Source organism: Akebia trifoliata, chromosome 16, assembly GCF_017979445.1.
Source record: "Akebia trifoliata isolate Shusen 1 chromosome 16, ASM1797944v1, whole genome shotgun sequence".
NCBI classification, from domain to species: domain Eukaryota; kingdom Viridiplantae; phylum Streptophyta; class Magnoliopsida; order Ranunculales; family Lardizabalaceae; genus Akebia; species Akebia trifoliata.
The window spans coordinates 778,901-792,757 of record NC_141390.1 but is presented as its reverse complement, the minus strand read 5'-3'; the positions used below and the strand labels follow the sequence as shown (position 1 = coordinate 792,757).

The following is a 13,857-nucleotide window of genomic DNA, read 5'->3' as shown; positions in this document are numbered from 1 at the left end:
AATTAATTACAATAAAAATTGAACCAAATTTCTTAGTAGTTTATCAGATACACCACAAAAGTAAGATTTTTCCCTAAAATGGGTATTCATAAGCTGATGATAACACTTATAAATGCACCTACCTGACTGCAAAATAATTTTTGATTAATTTTAAGCCATTAAATATCTTAGCATTCATAACAATGTAATAAAATAGCTCAACCAGCATCCTCTACCAAAAATTGACTACGTTACATAAGAGGAAATTGACATCTTAAATAAAAAATGTTACATTATGGGGGGAAAAATCATTGATGTCCCAAAACAATACTTTATTTCGATCCATCTTCTTCCTACTCTGAAAATATATAAAAGCCCAAACGGATAATCTGGCGCATACAGCTCTGACTCTTATTTCTCAGGAATTCTTTTCTTTTGACCCAATTAATGGAATTGGTACATCTTCTCTGCAAATTTATAAATATAAAGATGCTGCAAAGACGATGTCCCTCTTTATCTTGGAAACAGCATCTTCAAATTTCAATTCGAGCTCAGTTTCTCCTATAGACTTAGCTGCCAGTATAAGCTGTTGGAGAACTTCTTCGAGTCTCCTGATAGCCCTGATCAGACTCCCTTCAAAGACCTGTGTGATTTCCATAATTTCATAGAATTTGGACCCTTTGGTCCATGCATAAACCGCTTCCATGACATCGGGTCTGAATGAATTTACGAATTTTTCTACGTCAATTGGAACCTGTGGTATGAAAGAAACAAAGCAAAGATTAGGCCATAATCACTATCATTTGGAAGATAATAAATAACACGGAGTCAACGAGTGTGCAAACACGGACACAAACAAACAATAGGAACAGATTAACACGACCAACCCAATTTATAAACTTGAACTAGAACTCCGAGGTGGGATTGACTGATCCTATTATTGATGATCAGATCCAATTTTTTATCCTAAACCAACCTAGTAGGGTTTAGAAATGTCGGGTAATCCTATGTTACCTGGTTTGTTAGTTCGCTTGGCTCGAATTCAGGTTCGTGGTTCATCTGAACAAACCCAGTTCACAGAGGTATTCGTGGAGGATATTTAAGTCATTTATGTTAATCTCATAGAAGAAGACTCAGGTCAGGGGGGCATATCATCAGTTTAAAAACAAAAGGGCATCCCTAATATTGACAAAATCTTGGAATTTCTAAAATAAGGGTTATCTCTAATATTGACCAAACCATGGGGGCATCTCTTATATTCACCAAAATATGGGGGTTCGTTAGGTTTGTTGTTTTTTATGAACCCACTACGAACTGTTTCGGTTTGTACCAGTTCGCGGTTCACTACTATATTAGTGAACCTGGTAATCTGGTACCCTATCCAAGATATGGAAGCTACGAAGCTATGTAAACCAAAATCTTAATTAACAAAATAAAAAGGTGGTTCGATAATTACATTGCTCTCAAGCTGAACCTTGGCAACCCTTCTTGCCGTGTCTTGTAATTGTTTAAAGAGCAAATCAAGTTCTTCCCTGGGTTTTTGGGCATCCTGAAGCTTCTCCTGCCACACAAAACACGATAGGAGAGATACCATCTCTTCCACATTTACATCCTTTAAAACCCCATTGAACATGAGTTCCGTCAGGGTCAACTCATCGGCACTACTGATCTCGCAAGCAACCTTCCCCTTCAATTCCACAACATCATCACTTGTAACATATCTGCAAATTAATAGCACCCAAAGCATTTTTAAAATCATTCTTTGAATAAAATAAGCTGGAACATTAAATCAAAATTTTGACATAGAGAACCATTATTGATTATAATAAATGGCTATTGTTTATCTTTAAAAATAAAAATAGGGAACTATTATTACCCTAGCCTCCGAAGAACCCGTTTTCTTGCCTTTAGTTCATCTTTGAAAGCCAATGCTGTGGAGGACCGCATGGTTTCCCTAATTGACTTGATCTTTGCTTTCAATTCCTTCTTCAAGTATAAGACTTTCAGCTTTTGCTCAATAAGTGGAGACTTGGCAACTTCATGCTTCTCAAATAGACTCTCTAAAGCCTCTATCCGACGAACTTTCTTTTTGTAATCGTTGTTTTGGACCTGCAGATCATAAATGGAGTGGTGACAATCAAAAATAATAATAATAATAATTGGAGGTGTGAGGAAATTTAGCGTATTTTACCTTCATGTCCTCCTCAGGATCCAAGAGGGGAATCCCTTCTTTAGAAAATCTAGAAAGAACTTCTGAAACCTTCTTCAAAGTATTTTCCCGAGCTTCCAATGGCAAAAGATCCTTTGTTATGATAATGCGAACACTGCTCAAACTATCAATCTGATCACGAATAAATGCAGCAAATAAGAATTTCACTTTCATGGTTAACAAAATGTTTTAAAGGATAGAAGGGATAGCAGAAGTATCAAGGCAAACAATATCTTCATGAACAAATTCTCGACCACTATCAATATCTATTAAAAAATAAATATATTTTCTTTGATAAGTGAAAATTAATAAATATCTTCATGAACAAATGCTGCAAACAAGAATCTTTCTTACTCCGATAACAAAAGAGAACTTCTATTGCCATACCAATTTTCCAATAATTAAACCAAATGAACTTCAAGGATGTGGGGATATCTAGTCATTAAACTAAATTTACTCCATCAAGATAAAAAAAAGTACATAGAAATTGACTTCTTTCACAATTTGTTGGTCCATATGAAGGGAGAGGAACAACAATGGTTTTGAAGATAAGGAGCACTCATTACAGGAGATGATAATTAGTGTTTTTAGGCCTTCTGAATTACCATTGTAAGTCCTTCAAGGAATTTTAGGGCTTCTTCTTTGAAGACTTCATGTTCAGGTTGGACCTCGTATGCAAGGAGGCTATGTAGGATACGCTCGTTAGTTTGTTTTGCTATATTTTGTTTTTGAACAACTACTTTTGTATACAACTCCATTTTTATTTTCATTTTATCAGTAAAGATGAATTTATTGAAAATGTACAACTCCATTGTAGGCAGGGCCATCAGCCTCCTTTTCTTTATTTCTAATAAATTTTATATCCATACAAAAAGAGCATCCATTTGCTTACATAGAAACAAGGTCAAGCAATAAGGAAACAACTTTTATTTTTACAGGAAATTATATCCCCTTTTATATATGACAATTTCAAGTAATTTTGTACGATTGGGATGTTTATAATTTAACAGTAAAATAAGTATGTCTGCTCTTTTTTACCTTTCTCTTTGCTCTGCTTCTAATAAAATTAACTTCACTTATCTAAGAAGAAGAAAAAAAGAAAAGAGGATTATGTCTGGGATCAGGTACATTGCCTGAGATATTGGCACAGAAACAACAACAGGCTCTCCAGACTCCTTCAATGGGACGATCTTAATTGACTTTTTAACAGCATCGTTGTTTACTGTACATCTTGTAAGAACATCTATTGTGTAATTCGCATCTTCAGGTTTCTTACTCGCATCATCTAGAAAGAAAGATCAAGATTAGGACATAACAGACCCCCAAAAAAAAAAAAAAATACACTTCAAACCAAGACAATCATGTTTCAGGATCAATGTATTTTTCCAGTCTTGGCCAAGACCCAGTATGAAATTTTAAACCATCATTAATGCCACATCAGAATATAACAAACCAATACCGGGAAAAAAATCTCTCACCTTCAGAAAGGCCTTTCATCCTTTCAAAATTGATTATCACACCCCATGTAACATGCTCCTCAGTTGAGAAAGACGGTGTTTTGTCATCATTCGTTAAGCACTGAATACACACGAGCCTCCCAGGCTGCAAAAAGGGTAAACAATACCTTGGAGAGAAAACAATATCTCGAATTTTCTTCTTCATTTTTTTGTACTCTCGTAAGAGGTGGTAATAATCATTCAAACTATCCTCTTCTTCTATTACAATTGAATCTCTCTCCTCTTCCAAGTCCTTCACTTGTTTCTGCAAATATAACATTGTTAAACTAACCCATTAACATTACAACCCCTTCTGTGAAGTAGAAATAAATCACTTTCAATCTTGAACAATGTCAACTGACCTCAAGATCAGGAATGGCACGATCAGACTGAAATTGATAGAATGAATTCCGAAGCAGATTCTCTGGATCACCATCTTCACACCGCATTTGATTCAAAATCATGTTGTAGCTTAGATGGAAAGCACTGTATGTATCACGGAAAATGTAATGTGTCAAAGTGAAAGCAATTAAGCAATTAAGCAATTAAAAAGCAGAAATGCCTAAGCTATAGATTAAATTATAGAGCACACCCAAAAGAATTAAATGTTTATATGTTTTATATGTTTTCTCACTTCTATGGTTTTATTCAAGTTTGAAACCTAGTCATGATCCCCATTACACCAAGCCATCAGAATTGCACCTAACCATTATGAGCCACACAAACGAATTTGGTCCAAACAAACAAAATACTTAGTATCACCCTATTGACAATATGGGTGACAAAAAATGGATTTCCATGCATGCATTTAGAAAGACTGAAATATGAAACTGTTGATAAGAGATGAAAACTATTTTAATTTGAGCCACACATATGATTTAAAAGAGTGTCTCTATGTGCAGATGAGGATCACTAGGAAGATGGTATGGTCATTATATGCAAGTGATGGCCAAGCCTGTTCACTGTATGAAGGTTATGAACAGTCGAGCATATCACATATTTTTAAAATTTGGGGATATTTGCACATTTGCTTTTACCAATAAAGAATTGTTTAACAAATCTTACAATCCAACAATTTGAATCTTGAATAGGTTTGAACTCTATTTACAATTTAGATATCTAATTTGATTATGACAACATTATATATATGAGCACCGTTTTCTATGCAAGTTGATGAACATAGAACTACTACAGAATCGGCTGGGAAATTAAAAAGGACAATGCTATGGAATCCTGCAGAATAGAGAACTGAAATGTTTTTTTTCGAATGACTCCAGCCTATGCAAATCACCCAAATTTGTGTGTGCCCCAGCAAAACTATCAAAACCATGCGAATTAATGTGCGATATGCAGGCCTACCAAGCAGGGCCACTAATTCTAATGAAATTATAAATTTAGGAAAAATATTAAATTATTATTTTTTAAATCAGTTTAAGGATGTAATAAACATCACACAGAAATCGTTCAATAAATAGTGTAGATAACAATAAGAAATACAAAAAATATATGTATAATAATAAATAAATAAACTGAAACCAATAAATGGAAATGAGTAATGGATTTATATTATCTAGCCCTTGATGTCTATAGTAAAACAAAGGTGGAGAAAAATATACAGAAACAAAAATTAAAAATTTAAAAAAAAAAAAAGATAGTTAGCTAAAAACTTAGAAGCCTATTTAATGGAAAACAAGAAGAAAGGCTCATAAGGGGCATTTTCAACAAGTTGCCTCACATGTTCAACCCTAAGAGGCTGGCCTCATGAATTTTCCCCATTCCTTGGTGAACTGGCACCCATGTTCCCATAAAATCCTCTCAATTGGTAAATTCCTTGCTGTTTGATTTAAGCATTTGTAGGTAAATTACTAAGGCTCTGTGGGCCAATTCCAAAATTAGGACCGAACCATAGTAGAAAAAGTGCTCAAATACCGTAGTACCCAACACATTGTCAGTCGTCACTAGTCTTTCCTTGGATTTAAAGGTTTGCAATGATGAGAATTTGATAGTTCAAGCTCGATTCTACGTTGCTAATCCAGCATTACTCACTATTTGATTTGGAACTAGAAGATAACATAGTTTCTATAGAGAATCAAAGATACCATGACCTATAACTCAGTCCCATTTCTAGATCAAATCAAGAATTTACAGATGCTTGTAAGTAAATCCAATTTAAGCAGCAACTTAAGAACCTACCTGTTCAAACAATCAGCATTCCCTTTTAGCATCATTTTAGCAGTAGATGGCTCTAGCTTCTCGTCCACCATGAGAATGCATATCCCACGCTCATCAATACCTCGACGGCCAGCACGACCACTCATCTGTATGTACTCTCCACTTGATATCCATCTGAACTTGTCCCCATCAAACTTACGCACATTTGTAAACACTACAGTTTTTGCAGGCATGTTCAGACCTATGCTAAAGGTCTCTGTAGCAAACAGACACTAAAAGAAAAGGTTTCAACCCTAAGCAACATTTCAAAATGAACAGTACACAATAAATTCAATCCACGGAATAAATTTTAAAAAATCTCAAATTTTCAGAATTAATAGAACTTATTTTCATGAACATGTGCCAGAAGCTACATAATTTGGATATTAATGGATTTAAAAAAAAAATAAATAAATAAAATCAAGGTGGAATGCAGTTTATATTGGCTACATGGCAATTTCCCATGACATAAAGAACACAAGTTTCTATTAGTTGTGGAAGAACCTAATACAATGCCAATACTGCACGCACCTCAAAGTGCATATTAGCTTTTATACCAATATAGAAAGATTTCATGTTCCATGTAGAACAAACTTCAAATTCCTGTATCTTTACTTTGTTGTTTTAGTGAAAAAGCATTATACTTTTACTTATCAAAAAGAAAAAGTATTATAATTTTAAACAGTAAAAAAAATATGGTAACCCCACGCTAGAACTCTCTTTTGTTCTTCAAGCTTGAAAAAAAAAATTGGAATTGAAACTTATCAGTGTTACATGGTATAGGGTGCATTATCATGTAAATATTTATCACAACTTGTTGACTAATTATCATGTAAATATTGACAATTATCCTTGTAATGAATTATTATAAATGAGCACTATACATCGTAATTTATCCTCCAGAAAATGATTCTGTATCAATCTTCAGTACCATGTTGAACTATGAATCACAGTAGGAATTTATTAGAACTGTTTGAGGATAGATGACCCAGATGTCTTAAGAAGATAATTACTAGTTACTAAGGGTGTCAATGGTCACCCAGCTACCCAATGTATCCGAAACTGACTAGTATTTTTTGGGTCCACCACCATGGACCTGATTATTTTTAGGTTCGATCCTGGGTAGCCATCTTAGAAACCCATTAAAAATTGGGTCTCATTTGGGTACCCAACCCAATAGTGGATTTATTTTACTTGTAACTTATTTATAAGGACATTAAGTAATCTAATTGAATATTAATCAACAAGGTAGCTAGAGGTAAATGTACTTTAGCTAACATTGCCATGGAGTAGTTGTTGTTTTAGTTTAGCTTTGTTGTTGCTCTTTGGGTTGGTATCCTCAACCGCCCTCTTTTAAATAATTTTTTTACGTAATAAAAAAAATTAGAATCTAAAGAGAATATAGAGTCTTTGTTTTTATTACTTTCTTTACAAAGACGTCCAGTTATATTTCCTATTCCTTCTCAATCTCAACTATTGACAAAGACTCTAGATCCTAATTTTCTAAGGTTTTCTTTTCAAAAGTTTGATTTGCTTGAAGAATTCATTATTGGTATCAAATATCAAGTGAAGAATCACATGTTATTTTTTTAATTAAAAATAAGTGAGCTTCTATTGCCACACCAACGTTTGCTGACTCCACCCCAGAATGTGTGGCAATTCTTTGGGGATTTACATATGAATTCAGGTGGGTTAGCAAAAGTTGGTGTGGCAGTAGAATCTCTCAAAAATAATGGTCTATCTTATTGGGTAACTGATGGGTAATTGGTATTCGTAGGATCGGTTCTGGTTCCAAGGGTTTCACACTCGGAACCAGAGTGATAAGAACCAGAAAAAACGTTTTATTTAGGTTTCGATTTTAAGTTTGTGTCCCACCTTCACCAACTAAGAAATATTTTTTGTATTCTTCATGAAGAGGAATTCACAAAAAGTTTCAAGGTAAGAATCGAAATAGTTGATCTGCAAAAGATCTTTATTGTGGAGGCTGATCCTTGGAAGTTGTATATAGGATCAATTTTAACATTGTCGCTTTGCTTCTTTATATCAAAAAGATAACTTGTCAAATAGATATTGACACACGTAAGTGTAAAAGAAGAATATCACATAAGAGAACATGTATAGACACAGAATATGTATTCAATTTATAAAAATATTATAATATAAAAATTGAAACAAGAAAATGATATATCAAGATTTGACCCTAATCAGAGTGTTAGGTTCTATCTGATTCTGTCTGATGTGTGTGTATAACATGCCTCCCAAAGACAATTTTTTCAGAAAAGTTGGAGAAGAATTTAATTGAGTAGGTACATAAGCAAGAATCTCTATTTTTTTCTACCAAAATCATGTGTTTCAACAAAAAATAACAGGACATAGTATCATATGAATGATATAAGAGTTACAACATGCTGGATAGAACAGACAAATGTTTGTTACCAACCTTGATGAGACCTTCTTGAAAGAGTATCTCTATCACTTCTTTCAAAATGGGAAGCAAGCCAGAATGATGCACACCTATTCCACGCTTCAACAGAGGTAACATGTTTGAAACCTGTAAATTGTCAAACGATAAGATGTGGTGAGAAAGTAAGGGGAAGATAAGGTTATGCAAAAGAAATTGATAAGATAACTAAACCGATTTCTGTGAAAAAAAAAAGGAGAGATCAACATGAATAAACAAACGGAAAATTTTGGATCAATGATTAGTATGAGAGAAACCATTTAAAAACAAGGTGGAGGATTTCATAGGACTCCATCTGAAGTCATCATTACAGACTTTAGATGCTTAACATGGCATATCTTCCCCAACCAAAAAAAAAGAAAATTTTAAATTTTCAAAAAAATGAGGCAATGGCATCTTGCCTGCGGCAGCTTCTTATCATCATCTGAAAGTATGTCCATTGCACTCCAAAAGATAGTTTCTATGTTGACTTTCTCATCATCCTCATTTAGATCCATCTTTGCCATCTAAAACACCAAGAAAAAAAGAGAAATGCCCTCAGTTTCATTGGTTAATGATGATAATATATCTAACAAATTAAAAGTGTCCCTAGATGTTTTATAAAATATCAAGAAACAGAATTGAAAGAAGAAAATTGCAATAAGATGCCATAATTGACACAATGAGGTGCTTGAGCGAAAGTGCAAAATCTATCTTGATTATCAATGTTATTCTCGAATACATCCAAGATTAACAAGGATCCAAATGTTATTCTCGATTTCAATCACAGTTTCAGAATCAAAAAGAACACAACCCCAACATATGAAATCAGACCAATTATGTATTAGATGGAATTAATGAGTATACACGAGTAAAAGAATGTATGAAGTTTAACTGATATGGATAAAACCAGAGGAATGTTGCAGGGAAAGGACGAATGAAGGGTCTTATTTTCTTTCATTACGAATCCTATGATGAATTTAAGGGTGAATTTTTTAAGGATGTTCTTTTCAAATGGGAGCTTGTGTGTACTGAGAGATCATAAGGTTGGGGCCTTGTTGTCTGGAAATTGAATTTTTATTGTAGTTTTCCTCTAATATAATAGGTAGATCTCCTTGACCTCCTTGTTTTTCCTTTTCCCTAATAAATCCTATATTTAAAAACAAAAAAAAAAAAAAAAAAAAAAGGCAACTGAAGGGAATGTAGAGGCTTTGATTTGTTATTAAACAAAAACAAGAAAAAGTATTCTACGAAATCTACAACATGGAAAACTCACAAACAGGACACCTCAAGGAATACACATCCACCCAGGAAATTGCGTGTGTGGGTGGGGTTGTGTGCATATGGGAGTGGGCACACATGAAAACCCAAATTCGAGGACCCAAACTAGTTTTATGACACTACAACATACTGCAACAAAATAATTTATCCCGAGTAAGGTTAGGTTTTTTTTTCTGTTGAGGTGTAAGATTTGTCGAAAAGATGGAACCATAGCACAAGTGGGGTCGAGGATCCCATCGTACGACAAGTTCCTCAAAGAAAACCCCTTCACACACCAAACAATTTAGACTATGATACCAAGTGCTTTCATATTGAAAATAATATTATCGATCTCCTCTTCCTTGCCTTCGGAAACCTCCTGTTTTTTTCGTTATTCCAAATGCACTAGGCAAGTGACAAGTCAAGGAAATCAAGGAACCATAACATAAACAATACAAAATTCCTAAAAAAGACATAAGGAATTCAATAATGCAACTCGAGGTATGGGCTCAAGTACAACATTGCCGCATTGGTGTTGCTATCAACAGAAATGGGACTACAAAAAGGATCGTATGCGCAAGTCCAAACACAAAATGAAAAATTTACCTGCATTGCAAGAAATTCACATTCCCTTTTGCTAAAGCTGAAAAGTATTACAGGATCATATTGACGTTGAATTATCATTTTCACCATCTTAAAGATGTCACTTTCTTCACCAGGCCTACCTGCCACTAACCCCTTCTGCCACTTTCCATTATCCCTTTTCTTTTCACCTTCGCCAGCTGGAACAAGTGCATTTAGAGATTTTTGAAAGCTGTCCTCACGAAACTTTCCCTTTTCATCCACCACCAAATATAGACCCTCACCTCCAGAAGGGAAGATGTAATGCTGAAGTGGTGTAGGCCGATAATCCGTATATACAATATGGCATGGTTGTCGGTGGACCTGCATTTTGGATTAAACATAAATAACACCGTACCACTATATTTTGGAAGCATAGTTCAACCAAAGGCACACTTAAAGTGGTAGGATTAATATTGAAGTGATATTCAAACAGGTAGGTCATAAAGTTCAAAAGATTTCTCTCTCTAAGTAGAGAAAATTTTACCAAAAAAGGGGGTAATATGCCTAAAGCCACCATATATTGCAAAACTTTCGTGTAAAAATTTACAACAAAGTAGTTAAACTAGCAATCGCAACAGAACTATAGCAAGACCATTCTAGATTCATGGTTAACTTTCTTTGAAAAATAAGAAAATTCAAGACCATTTTTTAAGAGGGTGGGTTAAGAAGAATCACCAATTCAAGATAAATTGAACAAGTTTCAATCTCTCATCAACAAAGTCTTCTCAATCGTTTAATTACATGGATGGGCATGCTTTCTTCATATTTGTGCCAGATGACTTTTCATGAGTAAAATACTAAAATGGGTTTTGAACCAAAACATGCAATAAATTGTGGTGCATATGTTCATTAGTAAGAATACCCACTTATCTTCAGAATAGGAACCTTTACAATCAGGATCTTATAATTAGCATTTTGAATTTTGAGGAGTACAAGTGTGTCTTCTCCAAAGACCTTCGAGTCAAATGGGATTCAGTTTGTGGACTAACCTCATATATTTGTATCTCCTCGATTCCAACCATCATATTTCTTAACACATATCCACATTATACTTTTTCAAGAAAATAAAAAAAATAGTGAAGACCTAACAAAATATGAGATAATTGGTTGCAAGAGTGATTGACTCTAAATCATTCTATTTTTTGGTCCATTGACGCAGTCCAACAACACGTAATTGGCTCTTTGATCGACTGCATGAATTATATCGAATGATGCAGTCCAAACGAGGAGGGAAAAAGGCAACCAAAGAGGCCACACCATAAGCACTAATTCATCTACAGATCAGTATTTATTGATAGATAGGGATCCGCTATATTGAGAGCACTTATTAGATTTAAAGATAAATGGAAACTAAACATCAAGTAAAAAAGGAAGCACCTTTGCAACCCAATCAGCAAACTCCTTGGCATTAGGCACTGTAGCAGATAGAAATACAAAACGTGAGTTCTTCGGAGCCATAACGATGCTCTCTTCCCATACAACACCTCTTTCTCTATCACGCATGTAATGCACCTCATCAAAAATTACCCATGCCACCTCCCTCATAATCTCCGACCCTTTGTACTGCATACTTCGCCAAATTTCAGTGGTCATAACCTGAAATTTAAACATAAAGCCAAGACAAAAAATAAAAGTGAGAAACTAAAACCAGTCCCAACCCATAAATTCAAAAAAAAAAAATTGGCAACTAAATCGAGAACCAAACCATAGAACTAAAACAAAAATTAAGATGGGCAACTAAAATCAGACAAAAGCCATAAAATCAAAACAAAAAATCAAACTGTATAACTAAACAAGACCCAATCCATAGAAGCAAAACTAAAATTAATCTACCAATCTAAAAAATAAAATTTAAAAAACTAAAATTAAATTGAGCAACTACAACAAGACCCAATCCATAGAAGCAAAACTAAAATTAATCTACCAATCCACACAAAAAAAAAAAAAACAGAGCAACAAAAACAGGGATCCAAGTCCAACCTACCAAACAAGAAGCATTGGGTTCAATAGTTACATCTCCAGTCATAAGTCCAACATCAGAGAACTCTTCTTTAAATTCTCTGAACTTCTGATTACTAAGAGCCTTAATTGGAGAAGTGTAGACAACCCTTTGTTTGTCTCTCAAAGACATGGCGATCGCATATGAAGCTACAACGGTCTTCCCTGCAGACGTGTGAGCTGAAACCATCACTGATTCACCATTATTGAGGCATTTAATTGCTTCAGATTGGAAAGGGTCAAGTTCGAATGGGAATTCTTTGGCGGGAGTTGAGTCTTTGGGGTTAGAAGGGTTGGAGGAGCTCGGGATGATGAAACCATCGGGATACGAGACATCGTGAAGACAAGTTATAGATTCGTTGAGAGGGATTACGCAGTTGTCTCTCTGTTGTTTCTGTGGAGGGAGAGACGTTGAAGAAGGGTTTTCCGTCGATTTCCTCTTCAAAGACCCCATTTTTCAAGAATAAAAGAGAAACCTTGGGAACTAAAATCATAAAAACGAAGAATACGAAATCGAAGAAGAATAAGAGGGAAAGAAACGAAACCTAGTTAGGTTAGAAATTAGAACAAAGATTCGCTGTTAAAATATTTATGTGCTAAGTTGATGAACTCACAAGATGACGCCACGTGTATTAAAAAAATAATCATGATTGGTGATTGGGGAGAAATAATTTAGATCGAGAAACACTTTCCTTACTGAGAAGTAACGAAGATGGAAATCGAAGAAGGTTAGAATAGATATTTGCTGTTTCAAATTTTATTTGCTAAGCTGTGAAACAATGCCATGCAGCCCGTGTATTGAATAAAAATTGTGGAGGTTGTTCCAAGGGCTTAGGTTCGAACTAGGGGTGCAATTTAATTCATTCAAATCGAGAACCAAATCAAATCGTGAATTTTAAATTGATTTGATTCAATTTAGATTGAGTAACGGTTTGATTTTAGGTTAACAAATAAAGAACCGATGGGTTTAATTATCAGTTCAAGCTTTGTAAATAACTGAATTAACATAAAATTGTAATATAAAATATAAATTTGTTTCAAAATCCTATGGAATAAGGATGTCTCTTTCCTTTTTTTTCTCTTTTACTCTATCTCTCTCTCTCGTTTCTTGTAGTTGAGGTGCAATTGCGGGCTGCTTCTCAACTCCAGCAGTCGACGGGTCATCCTCTTTCTCTCTCTCTCTCATCTCTTACAACTTGCAAGGTTGAGGTACGGTTACGAGCTGCCTCTCAATTTCGACGATCGACGGGTCATTCCTCTTTCTCTTGTCTCTTGCAAGGTTGAGGTACAGCTAGCTCTCTCTCTCTCTCTCTCTCTTTCATATATAATTAATTGAAAAAACAATCCCAAAAACATATTCTATAGCACTGAAACAGTCCTAAGAAGTTCTGTTTTATAGCATTAAACCAATCCCCACAAAATCAATTTCTAACCTTAAAAAATAATGTTGTTGCACCACAAAAAAAAGTCCCAAATCTTGAGTTTTAAGTACCAAAACAATCCTTCCAAATTGATTTTCACACGATCAAAACAATCCCATGAACTCAGTTATTAGCACCCTTAGAATAGTCTCACAAAATTAGTATTTGAATCCACAAACTGGTCCACATAAAACCAATCTTTTGCACCCTAAAAAATCT

General features: G+C 34.6%; 1 protein-coding gene across 1 annotated transcript; it reads right to left on the bottom strand.

Annotated features, from left to right (window-relative positions):
* Positions 1-123: 123 nt before the first annotated feature.
* MTR4 (RNA helicase, ATP-dependent, SK12/DOB1 protein) lies at positions 124-12,783 on the bottom strand. The gene is made up of 13 exons (XM_086427731.1): positions 12,204-12,783; positions 11,597-11,815; positions 10,202-10,540; positions 8,758-8,862; positions 8,336-8,446; positions 5,878-6,128; positions 4,047-4,170; positions 3,667-3,949; positions 3,322-3,473; positions 2,171-2,320; positions 1,856-2,088; positions 1,436-1,700; positions 124-733 (listed from the first exon to the last, which is right to left on the bottom strand). Exons 1-13 carry the CDS (start codon positions 12,669-12,671, stop codon positions 455-457), a joined length of 2,979 nt encoding a protein of 992 aa, XP_086283857.1. The 5' UTR covers positions 12,672-12,783; the 3' UTR covers positions 124-454.
* Positions 12,784-13,857: the final 1,074 nt, after the last annotated feature.